Source organism: Gorilla gorilla, chromosome 4 (assembly GCF_029281585.2).
Source record: "Gorilla gorilla gorilla isolate KB3781 chromosome 4, NHGRI_mGorGor1-v2.1_pri, whole genome shotgun sequence".
NCBI classification, from domain to species: Eukaryota; Metazoa; Chordata; class Mammalia; order Primates; family Hominidae; genus Gorilla; species Gorilla gorilla.
Window position 1 is genome coordinate 139475025 of NC_073228.2, and position 17155 is coordinate 139492179.

General features: G+C 49.9%; 1 protein-coding gene across 1 annotated transcript; it reads right to left on the reverse strand.

The window, feature by feature from the left end:
• Positions 1-272: 272 nt before the first annotated feature.
• Positions 273-8709, reverse strand: CXCL14 (C-X-C motif chemokine ligand 14). Its single transcript, XM_004042540.5, has 4 exons — positions 8229-8709; positions 7948-8053; positions 4119-4232; positions 273-1426 (listed from the first exon to the last, which is right to left on the reverse strand). Exons 1-4 carry the CDS (start codon positions 8326-8328, stop codon positions 1411-1413), a joined length of 336 nt encoding a protein of 111 aa, XP_004042588.1. The 5' UTR covers positions 8329-8709; the 3' UTR covers positions 273-1410.
• Positions 8710-17155: the final 8446 nt, after the last annotated feature.

A 17155-nucleotide genomic window follows, 5' to 3' on the forward strand; every position in this document is an offset into this window, starting at 1 on the left:
TCCCTGTGCTCCAACCTGCCCACTCTGATAAACCTGCTGCAGGGGTAGGAATCGTCGGGGAAGGAGCCTTAGCCTCAAGGCCTGGCTTCTTGGCTTCCTGACTATAATGACAGCTCCACACGTTCCACAGAGGTGATGGTGTTGACAGGTATTTGGGAAATACCAGTTTTCTTTCCCAGCATATTTGTCCTTATTTTTTCAGGACATGGTAAATATTTTGTTGTCATCCTAGCTTAATTAAATAGAAAAAAGGTGGCAGTCTAGAATTTTGGTACATTTCAAATATATTTTATTACTTTCCATCTTAGAAAGAATATGAAACCTGCATGCAATGCTAATGGTTTCTGACATGTACATAGCATGTAACACAGCAGTACAATGCGGCATATACTGGGGGGCAGTGTGTGGAGGGGGCGTTCTTAAGGGTATATGTACAGAGGAAAGGGCGCATGGTCATCTTAGCTTTCGAAAGAGGACTGCACTGTTTACCATTGAAGAATTACATGGGGAATCACAAATATATTGCTTTAGTACTGCATGTTCTGTTGTGGTGAGGGAAAGAAACATGCTTTGAAGGTTTTCCCTTGTCAACAGAATGTGCGTCTGTAGCTGTGTATTGCGCATGTATTCATATATTTTTAAGTTTTCTCCTAAGGTTTTTGCTGACAGTGTTGGGAACCTCACATGCTTCTGAAGCATTAAATATTGAACCTGTGAACCTTTCAGAAATCCTCAGGTTGGGAAAGACCCCACACCTTCTTTAAGGATCATTTGTCTCGCCATCACAGGATCTTGGAAATGTTTCCTAGGGTGTGTAAAAATTAACCAGGGGGGAATGAAGCACATTTTTCTGGCAACCAAACTTGAGTTCCTCAAAGAACAGATGCAGAGAGACCTGCTCCTGCTTGCCCGGCTACAGGGGCCACTGCGGAGTCACACTGAGGCTGTGACTAGCCATAAGCCCAGGAGAGCCCGTGGCAGCTGTGCTGAGGCGCCAGGACCTCTGAGCAGAAGCTTCCCAAGCTAGGAATGGAGCAACACTGCAATGAAATGTGTCCACCAAGCTCATTGTTCCTCCCGGGCGCTTATAAAGCTCAGATGTATAGTGACGTATGGACAAATACAAAAAAGCATTTTTTAAAAAGGAAAGGCATGAGTTTTCCCCTTTTCGATAAAAAGCAGCCTGTGATGAAGTCTGGAGCACAGGACAGATGGGTCTCACATCTGGAAGCCTTTCGCACGCAGCTATAAAATGTAAAAACTGACCGTTGGTAAAAAGTGCTTCATAACAATATATAATTTGTGTCTTATGCCTGCGAGAAAGAAAGGCTTTTTTTTTTTTTAATCTGCAAAGTCCTTTGCACAAGTCTCCCAACTGGTTTGGAGTTTTCCCTTCTGAGGTTTTTCACCCTATTCTTCGTAGACCCTGGGGAGAAAAAACACACGTGTAAGTGGCTCAGGACATGAGGCAGGCCGTTCACAAGCTGCTGGCTAAGCGGCTTCATTCACATCTGGTCTGCAGGGAATGCCCCTGTCCCAGAACTGCAGGAACCCCCAGAAGTGGGAGGGATCCTTCTGAGGATGTGGTCCCAGGGACCATGAAAACTCACACCAGTGTGGCTTTGTCTTTTCTAACCATCTGCAATCTCACTTCTGCAATCTCATTTTGTCCTCAGAGGCCTATGGAACAAACCCGCTTTGCATATGAGGAAACTGAGGCACCACAGACTTAAGATTTGCCCAGTGGCCACCGACTGTTAGTGGCAGGAATGTAGTCTTTCTCTAGCATGGCGGGCTGCTCCCACACCTCCTTGTTTCTTTCTGCGTCTGTACTCAGCCTCTCTATTTAGAGAAAATAGCAAGGGTGGGAGGCATTCCCTCACTTGACTTAGGCTTGTATATTTCTTTGTATTTTGCCCAAATAATGCATGTCCTCCAGAAGAATGCTAGCTCTAGAAGCTGCTTCCTGGAGACAGAAGAGGTGGTTGGTGGGGTGGGGCAGTGGTGCAGGAGTCCTGTGCCCCTCAGTCCCTGCTCCTGGCTGCATTGCCTCATCTCTACTGGTTCCCAGCCCCACCTTCCCCTCACCTCTCAAGCTGTGCCCAGTTAGATATTTTGCTTTCTTGTAGTTCTGCCCCATGGCTGCCCTGGGGCCATACGTTACACTTAGCCTATCACTTTTCTGTCTTGTTCTTGATTTCTGAGTAAGACCACTGAATTATCCATTGAAATAAAATGCCTGACTAGGCTGCTTCCTGTGGTGGCCGGAAGCTCCCTGGAAGCTCTGGTCTCTGAAGTGCACAGAGCTCCTCTGTGTGGCCCCCATGGGCCTGAGCCCACCGTATACCCTTCTACTTCCTCCAACCTAGCTTTGGCATTCTCTTTCTCTCTCTCTCTGTACAAAGAGGACTTCAAACACTTCCTTTATCACCGTTCTACATTCATTAAGATATTTTCAACTTGTTTCAGGGGAGGGAGGTGGGGAGGGCAGGGATCTCAACACTCCAAGAAAGAGGGGTGAACTAATTTTATAGCAAAGTGAGAGAAGGCCTGGTAGCTGAGAGGCTCTCGTTGCTTTTGCTATTGGAATTTTCAGGAAAAAAAAAGCAGGGCCATGTTTAGACCTGTGGGTGCCTCCTTTTCCAGGCTGCAGCTCAGGTGGAGGGGAGGAGCAAGGTGAGCTAAAGGTTTGAGTATCCCCCAGCAGTCAGATCAAGATGCCCTCAGCCTCTTCCATAACCTGCCCATGGGATTAGCCTTCTGCCAGTTTTGATGACACAGGGCCTGGAGGGTGACAGAGAGTGGACTGTGCAGTTCTGGCCTTTGCCACATGAGCTGCCTGGCTTGACCAGAAAGAGGGCTTCATTCCCAGCAGATTTATAGAAAATAATTTCTTGCTCTCATCACTTTCTATTTCAAGCAACTGCAGATGAGGCTGTTTTGGAGGCAGCAAAAAAGGCTCAGGTATAGGGGTTGAGCCCGAGTGTCAGCTCTGGGAGAGCTGGTCACAGGGCTGAGCTTGGGGTAGCACGGCTGGGCCAGGTGAGGGGAGGGCAATGCAGGCACCCACTATGGCTGTACCTTCCACCCTGTGAGGGCAGCTCGTGGGGTAGCACCAGGAGGCCTGGTTTGCTGTCCTGGCTTTGCCCTGTGCTCCCAGGCAAGTCACCCCTCTCTTCCATTTAGCCTTGATTTCCCCCTCTGCAGCAGGGGTGCTGGCACTAGTTCCTGGGGAAGTCACCTGCATGGTGTGTGCATGCATGCGTGTGTGTGTGTGTGTGTGTGCTTCCTGATCATGCTATGCAGGCAAATGTGTAAACAGACTCTGCGTATTTGAGGAGTGAGACAGGACAGGCTACCTTCGCATGGTACAGGGGAGCTAGGAACTGGATTCTCCCTCCGAGGACAGACATAAGACCCCAGGAAACCAGAGATGGGAAGCCACCTTCTGATTTTAAGGAAACAGTGCCCAGTAAGTACAGGGCTGGTTCAGGGTGCTGGTGGTCTTAACACTGCTGCCCGCCTTGGTTAACAGTGGCTCTGATTTTAAAGAGCCAAACCTGTGGTGCCTTCCAGCACCTGCGAAGGAAGGAGTTTATCAGGTTTCTGGGCAGCAGAGGGAGTGGGGCACCTTGGAGAAGAAAACATGTTTCTGGCAAGGATCATCCTCAGCACCTCATGGTTTTATAGCGCAGTTTTATAGCCAACATACACAGTCACCTAAGTGGTCACATTTCACCCCAATGAAGTCCTCAGAGCTCCCCTGGCAGCCATGCCAGTGTTCACTCTGCCATTTAACAACTTACGTTAACTGAAATAAAAAGAGGAATTAAGATTATAATGCAAATATTAGAGTGAGACAGACTTTAGTTTACAAAATGACAAACCCTGCCATGCTTGCAAATGGACAAGAGATGGATAGCTAGCTTTGGTAAGTGGTGAGTTCCTTGTCCCTGGGGGTATGTAAGCATTGTCTGAGTGTCTGTTTGCTGTGGATGTTGTGGTGGGTGTTCACGTATTAGATGGGGCTAGATGACCTGGTGGGGGGGGGTCCCTTCCCATCCTGAGAGCCACAGCTGGGTCTGGTGGGAGGGAAGGTGCGTAGAGGCAGGGCGTACCTGCGCTTCTCGTTCCAGGCGTTGTACCACTTGATGAAGCGCTTGGTGCTCTGCAGCTTGGGGTGCAGGCAGTGCTCCTGACCTCGGTACCTGGACACGCTCTTGGTGGTGATGCTGAAACGGAGCAGGATGAGGTGGAGGGTTGAGGAGCCTGAATAACATGTTGCCTCTTGTGTGGCCTGTGAGTAGCCCTGGGCTAAGTCAGGGCCCTGAGAGACTGTGGCTTCCTGCCTCCTCTCAAGGGAGCCGACTTATGTGCTCACTTCCAGCCTGGCTCTTTGGAAGGTTCTGGTTGTCCCCTTATTCTCTGACTCCATATTAGGGCCTAACCCTGTATGTAGTGAGCAGCCCTCACTTTTCCCCTGGGAGTCCTGAGAGTCTGGGATTGTCTCTCCCACCCCCAACCTCATGCAGTGTGTTGTCTCCAGGGCTCAGGCCTCTTTTGGGGAACAAAGGTCAGAGGACTCCCAGCCCCTCTGAGCCTGGGATCAGGAGGTGGAGAAAGCTAATGCCAGCAAGGTGCACATGCCAAGGCTCAGACATGCCCTGCAGACACTCTGATTTCTGTCTCCTCAACCCCAGTTCCCTCTGACCCACCACAGATTGTCCCAGGGCCGGGCATCTCCTGATCCTGAGGCAAAGTCTTGTTGGCCTTGTGGAAGGTCCCAGGTATCTCACCCCTAAGCAGAAGAGTAAGACCTCTCTTCTGCACAGCCTGAAGATCTCAGGCCTCTATCAGCCAATGTCCCAACACCCAGCAGAAGCCTAGCCATGTGGTAGAGAAGCAGGTGTTGTGCAGACTGTAAGGGCCTGGGACTGAATCTCAAATTTGGCTGTGGGACCTTGGGTAACCTCTCTGAATCCAGTTTGGCCCTCTGTAAAATGGGTATAATAATAGGACTATCTCACAGGGTTATTGGGATGATTAAAAGATACAATCTTTAGAAAGTACCCAGGACCTGGTAGATGCACAATTAACAGTTACTGTTACTAGTCATTGGTCATGGAAGATGAAGTGGCCAAGGGGAAAGAGTAGCCTTGCTGTGGGGGCTCCAGCCTGGAGGGTGAGTCAAGCCTGCTGCTCAGAACTTCTGAGCCCCTCTAGGCCACAGGCATGACAGGAGTTGTGGGGAATAAGAGACCACCTAGGGTATTTGGAAAAGTGCAAGGTGAGAGGTGAGGATGCCACTTCTTGAGGGGTCACAGCCATGCAAGCCATGATGGTAGACTGGGGTGCTGGAATGGGCTTGGAGGGCAAAGGGGGAGACTGGAAGTGAGAGTGGAAAGAGTGAGAAGAGAGGGACAGAGGTCAGCTAGTTCCCCATTGTTAACCAAATGGAAAATGTCATGGCTTATATGGGCTAAGTTCTAGAAGGGATAGGATTCCCATTACTTCAGTCTCCCAGTTGATGGGGAAAGAAAATCAGATCTTGCCACCAGAATGGGGGCATAATGTTCCTAGGCAACCTCTTCTCTTCCCTTCTCCGTGCTCTGGGTTTCTGGGGTCCCTGCTAGGGCCTAAGCTCCTTGGGGCAGGGGCAGGTCTTCCTGCTGATGCCAGGTGATGGTGCCTGCCTTGACTGGACTCCTCTGTGACTCCGGGTCATTCCTCTAGCCTTGAGCACAGGCCAGGCTTCAGAGTGAACTCTGGTTGTCTCTCTCCCCCACTGTGCCCAGTCACCCTGCAGGAATTTAGCAAATGCTTTTCTCTTTCTGCCTACAAGGCTGCTTTAGCATTCTGAAGGAAAGGACGTGGCAGCGCCTGATAAAAACCCTTTCTCAGTTAGGTCAGTGTGCAGGCTGTGCATCCCAAATCCTGAAGGTCAGGGAGAGCAGGAAGGGAGAGCAGGAAGGGTCACTCAGCCCTCTCACTACAGTGCTCAAATGCCACGTCATAATACTGGGATTATGAAAATCGGTTGTGGAGTGCAGACATAGGGATTTGTGACTCCAGCAACTATCAGAAATTCTGAGTCCTGTGACCCTCTCCTCCACAGTTCTGGCGGTGGGGGTAAGGGTTTTGGTGAGAGCTCCATGGACCTATGACACAAATTGCTCTTTCTAGAATTCGGACTCTCCTGGATCCTTCTGGGTGCAAGGACTCCCACTTGCAAAGCGGACCTCTCCCCCCGCCCCTACTCCTGCCCCCACCCCCAGCCTCAGCAGAGATTTCTGGGTGACTCAGGGTGAGCTGGAAAATTTGCTTTTGTTCAGCCTTTGTGGCTGAAAACCTGCTTTGCAAAAGTGCTGGCCCCTCATCTGATTTGGAGAGTTTTAGGATTGTGGAGAGGGAGAGGAGCCCCCAGCCCTCAGGGATGGAGTGGGAGGCTCTAGGGGGTGGGGTGGAGGTTTAGTAGAGGGTGATTGGATTGTGTGCTGATCTCCTGAGGCCCCTGCACGTTTCTACAAGGCTCCGTAAAGCCTTTCTCGCACTTGCCTAGCTATAGTTTTTCTCTATATGTGGAAAAGTTTAGCCAGGAAAAGAGCAAGCCTATTTACTGAGGGCTCTGTCCTTTTTAGGTATCACTGCATCCTTTATCCTGCTTTCTTCCCCTGCAAGGTCTCAGAAACTTGTTTGGTTAATAGAGTGGTTTTCAGCTCTTAGACGAGTGAGATTTAACTTGGAATTCCCCTGTCATTCTTAGCCCCCAAACTGGAAGCCCTGAGGAGCTTGGAGCTCCTTTCCCAGCTCATTTGACACTTGGCCCCCACCCAAAAGGATTTTTGGGTATTTTCTTTGAATTTGGTCTGCAAGGCAAGGGGTAGGGAGAAGGGAGTTAATTTAGGTGTCTGTGAAGGAAGGCAGTGGGGTCAGCTCAGTTCCAGTGGATTTCTGAATACCCCTAATTTCAGCCTGACAGTGTAGCCCCTAGACGGGGATGGGGGGTGCTGGGTAGGGGTGTGCACTGCTTTCGCAGACACTGTGTGAAGGCCTTTGCGCCGGTGGGGGCCAGCTGGTGGAGGGCACTTGCCCAGACTGAGAATAAAGTGCGTCCTGTTTCTGGGGGAGGGGAAGAGGGGCCAATGGTCTGTGGCAAATATTTGGTAGCTGCTTTGCCAAGGGCTCCCTTCCTGGCCAAGAGCATATTGATGAGGAGGCAGCGGTGCTGGCCTCAAGTGGTTAATTGGGAAGGCGGAGGAGCAAGAAACTAAGTGTTCTCTCACTCTGCCCCAGTTTTTCCAATATTCCCCACATCCCCACCAAGCAGGGCTCCAGCCATGTGGCACATTAACCCCAGCAGAGCACTTTCTGCAGTACTGCTCCGTATCGGGGACCCACAAGGAGTACAGCCGGTGAGGGAAGCTCGTGGAGCGTTCTCAAAATAAAATCTCTAGGAGCCAAAAACTTGCGGTCCACTTGTCTCTGACTGGAACAAGGCTCTGAAGGAGAGTCAGGATTTAAGATAGTGTTTGCGTTAGTCCTCTGTCCAGTGACAGGAAGGCAGCACCCCTCACAGTTTGGGTGTGAGTGCGTTTTAAGTGATTTCAGTCTAGGTTTTCTGAGTTGGCACAAGGGAACCCTTTAACCCTTGATGGCCCTAACAGAGTGGGTGGCCCATGGTACAAATAGGGAGACTGCTCATTTGAATCCTAGCATGGGTGAACTTGGAGGCGCTGTTCCGGAGCGGGACAGTGACCCCCTTTCCCGACTGTCTTCCAGAGTGTCTCGCCAGCGTCCTAAGGACTCTCTGGGCAATTACAAAGGCTTTTCCACGGCCTTGACAAAGTCGGAGAGAAATGTTTGTTAGCCCGACCCAGGCCCAGGCTGTGCCCTGGCATCGGGTTGACAGCAGTGCGCACCCCCTCAAGGTGAGGAGCGAGAACTCACATAACCATCTTCTCCTCGCAGTGCGGGTACTTTGGCTTCATTTCCAGCTTCTTCACGTCGCTGTAGCGGATCTTGGGTCCCTTCCGGGAGCACTTGCATTTGGACCCTGCGAGCGAGCGCGGGGCAACGGCTTAGTTGCTAGGCGGTCTCCTGCCCCTCGACCACCTTGGTGCCCACCCAGACCACCCCCCGCGGGATCCTAGGATGCCTAGAAATTGGCGCTTGGGTTCCCCAGGACAGGACAAGACGAGACGGCGACAAGGGGAGCTCCCCGCACTCACCGTCCACACGCGCGGTGTACAGCGCCAGCAGCAGCAGGAGCAGCGCGGCCGCCAGGAGCCTCATGCTGACCGGAGGGGCGCGGCGTGGGAGCAGGGACATGGGGAGGGCGCTGGCCCGTCGGAGCGGCGGCCCGGAGATGCCACCCGGCTCTGCTCGGCTTTCTCTGCCCGGGGCGCGCCTTCCGCCTCTGCTGGCTCCGGCTGCGCCGTCGGTGGATGCCCAGGGCTGTCTGTGGCCGTGCGCTGCGCTCTGGGCTTGTCTCCGCGCTCTCTCCACAGCCTCCCTCCGCCCGCCCTGGCCTCTTTTAAATCCGCTCCTGCCCTCGCAGCGAGCGAGCTCATTAATATGCAGAACCACTCGGTGACTCACTGAGATTTCTCAATGTGGTGAGGGGAGGAGACCTTCCCAGCCCGCCCGTCGCCCGCCCCGGGAAAGGACCCGCTATCGCAGCGGCGCACACCCGGAGCCATGCGCGCACACGCACACACACATCCGCTACCCTCTCGCTCACACAACACGCCTCCTTCGCACACTTGCACACCCATACCACAGCGCGCACACATTTCCAGCATCCCGCTCTGCCTTTGGGGAGCCCAGACGGTGGAGAGGCTGCTGAAGGGCACTGCTTTTCTGAATCGCGTGGTTCTCTCTCTGGCCGGGCAGGCCAGGTTTTCCGAGCCGGCGGGAGACCCAGGCCCAGGGCCCAGATCCTCAAAGACCTGAAAGGGTTTCGGAGCAGGTGCCAAGTGTGAGTGCCTGCAGGCCTGACCCCCAAGGGCCCCTGCTGGGCCAGAACACAAGGCCAGTTCTGGACAGGGGCTTGTCATAGACTGTCCAGCAGCAAAGTCATTGACTGTGGTCACTGGAACTGACTCAAAGAGGGTATGTGTGTGTGTGCGGGGGTGGGGACGGGTATTGGGGAGGAGTTTTGGTGACTCCCAAAGGAAAGCTCCCTAAAGTGGGTCAGTGGCCTGGTGGCTGTGTGAGTGTCTGGGTGGTGGGGAGAACCAGGAGGAGTCCTCATTCTCACGCTACTCTCCAAAGCCAGGTAGAGAGCCCTAGTGGAGAGCGATGACAGTGGTAACCGTCTGGATGAAGGCCTTCCCATGTTCTAGACATTGTGCCAGAATGCGAGGTATAGTGGTGTGAGCCCAGCCATAGTGGCAGAAATTCCCTCCTCACTACTTTCCAGCACAAGTGACTTTACCGCTCTCAGCTTTTGTTTCATCATCTGTAAAGTGCAGATCATCACAGTGTTTCTGATAGGGTGGCTGTGAGAACTATAGAAATCATACATGTTGTCAGTACCCAGGAAATGTTACTTATTGGCACCATTATTTTATGTCTAATTTATCTATTACTTTGATTCTTACAAATTGGTACTTTTCTTCCGAGTTGGTACTTTTAATTTCTTTATTTGACAGGTGTGGAAACATGCTCTGAGAGAAGAAATAACTTGTCCAAGGTCACAGAGCCAGGAAGCAGGTGACTAGGCCAGGAGGGTCCTCAGTATATATGGCTGCAGAACTGGGACTCCTGTCCCTGGACCACTCTGTTGCTTTGAGGCCTGTCTGCCCTTCACTTCTTGCTGCCTTGAGAGACCCAGAGACAGGAGGTGGATCATCTCAAGCTCTTGGAGTCCCTGGGCTTGGCTGTCAGGAGAGAGCTCACCCAGCTCTATGCCATCAGCCTGGCAGTTCCCTGGAGGCAAAAATGCCCAGAGGGCTTCTGGATGATGGGGGACAGTCTGCTGAAGGGTGCAATGGGAAGAATCTGCGTCGTCTCTTCCCAACTGGAGAGCCCTTGCTGCTTCAAGAAGAAGCTGAACCATGAAAAGCAAGCAGTGCCTATGCGTGCTGTTGTGCCTATACCTAAAGCAAAGCCAATAGCTGGACATTTGCATTTATGCATGAGATGAGTATGAGAGAGTGACTTTAGGCATTTATGTTAGTTTTTAACTCTAAAACTAATTTTTTTAAATATAGAAACAGCAAGTTTGCCCAGAAAAATCAGAAAACCCAAGCAGAAGAAAACTAACATTTTCACGCAAGTAAAATCTTGGGTGAAATCTTCCCAAAGCATCCTCTCTTTGCTTTGCGTGCCCATGTACACATGGGATCAGGCTGCATGTAGTCTGTAATAACCTGCTTGCTATACCTATTAGCATATTGTGAACATCGCTCCATGGTGGCTAGCCTTGCTACAACAATAGCTCCCTTAATGGTTTCATCTGAGGCCAGGTAGTATAATGGCTAAGAGGCTGGTGTCTGGAGTCAAACTGCCTGAGTATGCATCCTAGGTACTAGCTGTGTGACTTTGGGCAAATACCTTAACTCTATTTGGTATTGGTTTCCTCATCTGTGAGACGGAGATGATAATAATATGTACAGCATAGGCAGAATTAAATGAGATGGTGCATGTAATGCTTTTAATGTGGTCCCCAACACAGAGTAAGTGTTTGATATGTGCTGACCATTGCGGTTATCATGATTTTAGCTGCAGAGTATTCCGTCATACAGATGTACCAGAATTAATTTGACTACTCCTTGCTGGACATTTGGATTGTTTTCAACCTTACCCTCTTACAACCAATGCTGTTTGACAAATATTCTTGTTGCTCCATTTTGGGGTAGGTTTTAATACATTGGATCAGCCCTCAGAAATAGAATCATGGGGCCATGGCACATGCCCATTTTAAGACTTTTCATAGAAATTGCCAATTGCTTTCCAAAAAAATATATTTTATGCTGCCAAGGAATTTCTTAAATACCAAGCTTTCCTAGAGCATGTAAAGTATTATTTTTTATTAACGATTTTATTTCTAACATGTTTGTTTCAAGAATATGTTGATTGATTCACTGGGATCTAACAACACCAGCGATTGTGGGCACTGAGTTTTCACAGGAAAAAGTAGTTGGCTCTAGAAATATGGACCAACGTTCCCCAGCTTCTTGGGCTGGACCAGAGGTCAGACGTCCCAGTGTTTTGTCCTCAGTTACACTCCTCAGTCTGTGTATGCAGATCTCTGGTTTGCAGAAGGCAGCCACTGTGCAAGCAGAGCTGAGCCCTTGTTTGTGTGAGTTCTTCTGGAGCCATGGTACAGGAGAGCGTGAGGCCCTTGCTGCCAGCAGGTCTGTGGGGGATGCTGCCCAGCTGGGTGAGGGAGGGGGCTTGGCCCCTGACACACCTTCAGGGCACAGACTGTCTAGTGAGCCCAAGCCGAGGGCCTCTGAGCAGGTGGGCATGTGTGAGGTCGTTCTTTGTACAGTGGCACTGTCTGCTTCAAGGAGGTCCCTGGGGTACAGTGAAGGACAGCACACATGCCTTGCCTGTGTGTGTGCATGCATGTGTGCAGATGTCAACACATTCATGGTCATACTGGGTTCTACAGAAGAGGTAGACGTGAAGTGTGGGGGCACAGAGGAGGGAGGAAGTGGAAACAGGACACCACTCCTTGAGGGAGTGGAAATTTTGCTGAGACCCCAGGGATTTGCTTATTTCTTCTCTTTACATTTATTGAGCACCCACTGTGTCCCAGGCATTGTACAAGGTGCTGGGGGTTTGAGGTGAGCCAAGGCAGCTGTGTGCCTGTCCCTAAGCAGCTCAGAGTCTAGTGGGGAAGGCAGACATTAGCTATACAACCACAGAGATCAGTGTGAAACTCCTGCAGAGGTCACTGTCCTGGAGGGTGGTTGGTGCTAGGAGACTCATCAGGGGATCTGACAGGGTAACGAGGTGGGGACAAATTCCTGGAGGAAAGGGCCATTGAGTTAGATATGAAGGATGGAAAGGAATTAACCAGTGACCACAGGAGGGAGGCCACTCCTGGCCCTTCATGGTCCCTGCTGCTCACACAGTGATCTCCTGGGGGAAGTCCCTGCTCTGAGCCCTTTACTGGCTCCTGATCTCACGCAGAGTGGAAGCCAAGTCCCCAGCAGTGCGCACCCAATCATGACCAGCACCTGCCATGCTCCCCACAGGCTGTGCTCCAGATACTCTGCCTTGTCTTACCTTCAAACATCCAAGCCTGTTCCCACCTCAGGGTCTTTGTGCTCACTGGCCCCTCCACCTGCAGTGCTCCTCCCCAGGGGCTGACAGGCAACCCTCTTCTCCTCAGTGAGCCTGGGCTCCAATATTCACCATCCAGTTCCAATCCCACGAGCATACCCCGAACAACAGTCCCTCTCTGTGTTGCCACCGATTTTAGTTTATTCATTGTATGTGCAGCAACCTCAAATTGTACATTTTCATATTTATTTGGGGGTGCATTGTGGATGATCTGTCTGTGTCTGTGGGTGTCTGTCTTGCTCATCCTCAGTATCTACAACAGTGATTGGCATGTAGCAGGGGTTCACTCCCTATCTGTGGAGTAAATAAAAACATGTTTCAGGCAACAGCTCAGCATGTGAGAGTACTGCTGAATCCAGGCTGCACAGGCTACAAGGTTGCATGCGAGAAAGTGTGTGTGTGTGTGTGTGTTTGTGTGTGTGTAGGGGTGGCCATGGGGAGTCCATATTCCCAGGGAAGCCAGTTCATCCTTAGGGCATTTGTTTTAGAGATGAAGTCTCTGGGAAGAGGAAGTGGTGATAGCAGGAGTGTGACTTTCCAGGAAATCCCACAGGTGTCTGGGCACTACCTCCTTGGTCTGCTTAGAAAGGGGTCTTGACTGGTCAAGGCTGGTTTTCTGCCCTGGGAGCTGGGATCCAGGGCAATTCCTTCCCCCATTCTTTTAGTTCTTTTCATGACTGACCTTCTTTTCAGAAGAGGAGTCCTTTTTACTTCCCTGGCAGGACAGGAATCCTAGAATTCAGCACTGGTAGAGGCTGAGGCCACAACTGGCCTTCATTGTACATATGAGGAAACTGAGGCCCAGCAATGGGGTTGACTGCATACAAGATCTCCCTGTGCATTAATGTTAGCCAGCCTCCTGTCTCTGTGTCCTGTACCTAGCTACTCAGGCCAGAGCAAGATCCTGGGCTTCAGTAACCTGTCTGGCCCCATCACCACTCATGACATGGTGGGTCACCCCAAAATACCTGCTTCCATTGTGTTGTGTGGCTGCTGGCTCTGAGTCCAAGCCTGGCGGGTGCCTCTCCCTCTCCAGCTCCTCCCTCTGTCTGTTAACCTGCAGCCTGTGGAGTCTGGGCAGCCAGCTGCCTCCTCTGTGCAGCTCTCTTTCAGCTACAGCCCTGCATGCTGACCCCTTCCCTGGCCATGCTCTGGGGTGAAGGAAGTTGAAGGACCAAGGTTCCCAAGAACAACCTCTGGTTTCGTTCTTCACACTGCAAATATTTAGAGATCCTGAGTAACTTAAGCCCAGAGAAAATGATGTGGGGGACAGCCAGGCAGTATTGAATTAGGCTTAAAGCAGCCCTGAGGCAGAGTGTATGTAGGGGGGCTCTGTTACTCAGATGGGTCACAGGGGGCACTGCAAGATTCCCCTAAACATGGGAGAAAATGCTTGCAGCAAATATGACAAACCAACAAGTAGCATTTATTCCACCATCTATTCATCCAACAACACTCCCTTACAGGCAAGCATCTTTATTATATTAAGAACACATGCAAAGATATTTCCGAAGAGGGCCCTAACATATGAATGAGCAAAGGACATCAAAGGACAATTCAGGAGAAAAAGAAAGTCAATTAACCAATTCATCAAAGAACATGCATCCTCTTTAGCAATGAAGGAAAAGCACAGCAGTGCTGCAGGATCACGGCATTTTGGTTTTGGTCCCACTCAATGAGGAAATGTTTATTTTAAATAGCAACATCCAAAGCTGATAATGGTAAAGTGAGGAAGCATCACTTAAGCATCACTCATGGGACTATCAATTGGTACAAAATTTGGGGAAGTTATATTTATAGTATGGTATCCAGACTGTTTGAAGTAAACCATTTCATCTTATTAACCACTTCAGAAATCTGTTTAAAATTCTCATAATGGAGAAATACCACATGCAAAGCTAGTCCTTGTTAAAAATAAAGGTTTAACCTAAATGCCCAACAATGGGGGATTAAGAAAACAATGAAAGCTCTAAATTTGTGGAGTAAATGCTTATGCAGTAAGTAGAAAAAACACAAGGTTGTGTAAACACTGTGATTATAAGTATGCAAAACAGTAACCTCTGTATAAAGGATGGCAAGACAGAGTTACAAACATCATTCTCTTTGAGTGGCGAAATGTTGGGCATTGTTGTTGTAAAGCTTCTCTCCCTGCTTTCCAGTTTTTCAGAATGTTCTTGTTATAACAGCAACTCAGGAGCAGTTGATTCCGCGAGGGCTTGGGCAGCCTTAAGCCTCACTGAGCAGACCCTGGCGATGGGCGATGAGCACCTGTGCTGTGCAGCTGGCACTGCAGAGAGGCAGGTAGAGTCGTTGGTGGCTTGGGTGAGTCCCATGGTGAGGGTCTAGGCCCATCTTTAGAGCTGTCCCCCACTGCTTGGCACAGGGGAACAAGCAGCCCCTCCATCCGGCCTCACTTGTCCTCATTCTGCTCTGCCCCACCTCCTGCCTCTCTCACCAGCCATGTTCCATGTTTGCAGCAGAGTCCTAGGCCTCTGTGCAGGCACCGCCAAGTCCTGTCTCCTCGGCTAGGCTGTTTGCTTTTGTTTGCCTTCCCGAAACTGCGAAGATGTCATTTTACAGGGAAGCCCTCCTTGACTGCACACATCTGCCTGACTCCCGTCCTAGCCCCAGGGTAGGAGAGGCACCTGCTGTCTGCGTGCCTCGTAGACCTTGTTGTCTCCAGTGCCACTCCTCACACTTGTAAAGGCTCCTATGAGGTCTTCTTTCAGGTCCATGATCCTCTGAGGTTGCTCTGTGTCTTTCTTATTTATTCTAGTTCCCCAGCTTGAGCACAGGGCCGGGCACACAGTAGGTGCTCAATGAAGAAATGATTGAATGCAGGATGAACGAATGCAGGATGAATGAATTAATGTGGATCACAGTTTATCACAGTCTAGTGTGTTACAGAGTCAGACTTCCTGGTTTAGAGTCCTAGTCTATCACTCTGTGCTTCTGCTTCCTCATCTGTAAAAAGAAGATAATAATAATAATAATAAATAATCAGGCTGTGATAAGGATTAAATGAGCTGATATAGAACAAACATGGTGCACAGTATCTTGTCACATAGTAAGCGTTCCATAAATGTTCATTCTTGTTTTATGATTATTAAATCTCGTAGACTCACTCCCCTTATCTGTGGGTTGGCTTGGCTAATTTCTTTTGCTTTATATTTATGAAATGCTTATAGAATGCTTACTATGTCTCAAGGACTGTTCTAAGTGCTATACAAATATTAATTTATTTAATTTTCATAACCACACAAAGTAGGTTATCCCCATTTTACAGATGAGGAAACTGAGGAGAAGGTTAAGTACGTTGCCCAAAATAACTACCAAGTGGCAGAGCTGAGATTCAAACCCAAGCAATCTGACTCTGGAGTCCTGCTCTGCACGGCCATACGCTGCCTCCCAGGAGGAGGGTGGGGGGATGCTCCCTACCTTTTGCCCAGGTGTCACCCACCACCTTCCTGTCTGCATGCTGCTGCCACCTGGTCCTCAGTTCTTCTCCCTGGAGGGCGTCCCAGAGTTCTCAACCAGCTAGGATTGTCAACTTTAACAAACAAAAAATACAAAATGCCCATGCAATATTTAGGGCATACTTATACTCAAAATTATTCATTGTTCATACTGAAATTCAAATTTAACTTGTGGCCTGTATTTTAACTGGCAACCCTATATCCAGTACCAGAGGGTGGTAATGTGGTGGTCCAAGGAGTCTTCTGCAGTGATCTCAGACACACAGACATGGAGCCTTCTGGGTCTGCCATGGGCGGAATGTGGGGAGAGAAAGGCTAGGCACACTGCTAAGCTCTCATAGGGCACAGTGGGCATTCGTGCTCTGATAGGGAAGCAGGCATTGAGGAGGATGGTTCAGGCAGAGACAACAGTTGAAACAACTGCTATGGGATGCGGAAGGTCAAGGAAACTGTAGGATGCTAACGGAGCCCTGTGCATGTAGGGCAGGGATCTGGGCAGGGGAGGGAAGGGTGATTAGGCTGAATATGTAGATCAGCACCAAATTGTGCAGGGTCCTGGGCAGCTGAGGAGTTTGGGCTTCATCACCTGGATTATAAGAAGCCATTGGAGAATTTCAAGCAGGGTTGTGTGATTCGGTTTTGCCTTATGAGAAGATCTGTCTGGCTGCTGGACGAAAGAAGGATGGCAGAGAGGGAGATGGGAGGCAAGAGAAACCTTGATTCAGGGAAGTTCTTGCCCAAAGGTCAGGGCATTTTTTTTTTGTTTGTTTGTTTTTTTTTGAGACAGGGTCTTGTTCTGTCACTCAGGTTGGAGTGCAGTGGTGTGATCTCAGCTCATTGCAACCTCTGCCTCCCAGGCTCAAGTGATCCTCCCACCTCAGCCTCCCAAGCAGCTGGGACTACAGGCACATGCCACTACCCTTGGCTAGTTTTTAAATTTTCTTGTAGAGATGGGGGTCTCACTATGTTGCCCTGGCATGTCTTGAATTTCTGAGCTCAAGCAATCTGCCCATCTAAGCTTCCCAAAATTCTGGGATTACAGGTGTGAGCCACCATGCCCGGTCTTTCATAAAAGTTTTTGTCTTCTTATTCCTGAAATTCTTTGCCTTCTGAAAAAATGTAATGCACAGATAGAAAAGAAAAAATGTTCTCAGTCTCGTTTGCTGTCAAGAGGGAGTGTTTGTGATATTGGTGTTTTTATTTTTACCAATTCTGTCAGTGTGGTCTCTAGCACAGCAGAAGGGAGGAAGTGATTGGGTCTGGGGTGAGAAGATTGTGACTAATTTGCTTTTAATCAGTCTCTGGCAGCTGATGGAGGAGAACAGGGTCCAAGGTGTTCCTCAGAGGATTTACCTGCCAGGTAAACACTAGCCTTCATGAAT

What these genes read in the sequence shown, in the direction of transcription:
- CXCL14 (XM_004042540.5), bottom strand. Translation starts at nt 8,328, where the DNA reads ATGTCCCTGCTCCCACGCCGCGCCCCTCCGGTCAGCATGAGGCTCCTG. An exon ending in GTACACCGCGCGTGTGGACG is followed by an intron (nt 8,054 to 8,228) that starts GTGAGTGCGGGG and finishes GCTCGCTCGCAG; the next exon opens with GGTCCAAATGCAAGTGCTCC. An exon ending in TGCGAGGAGAAGATGGTTAT is followed by an intron (nt 4,233 to 7,947) that starts GTGAGTTCTCGC and finishes GCTCCGTTTCAG; the next exon opens with CATCACCACCAAGAGCGTGT.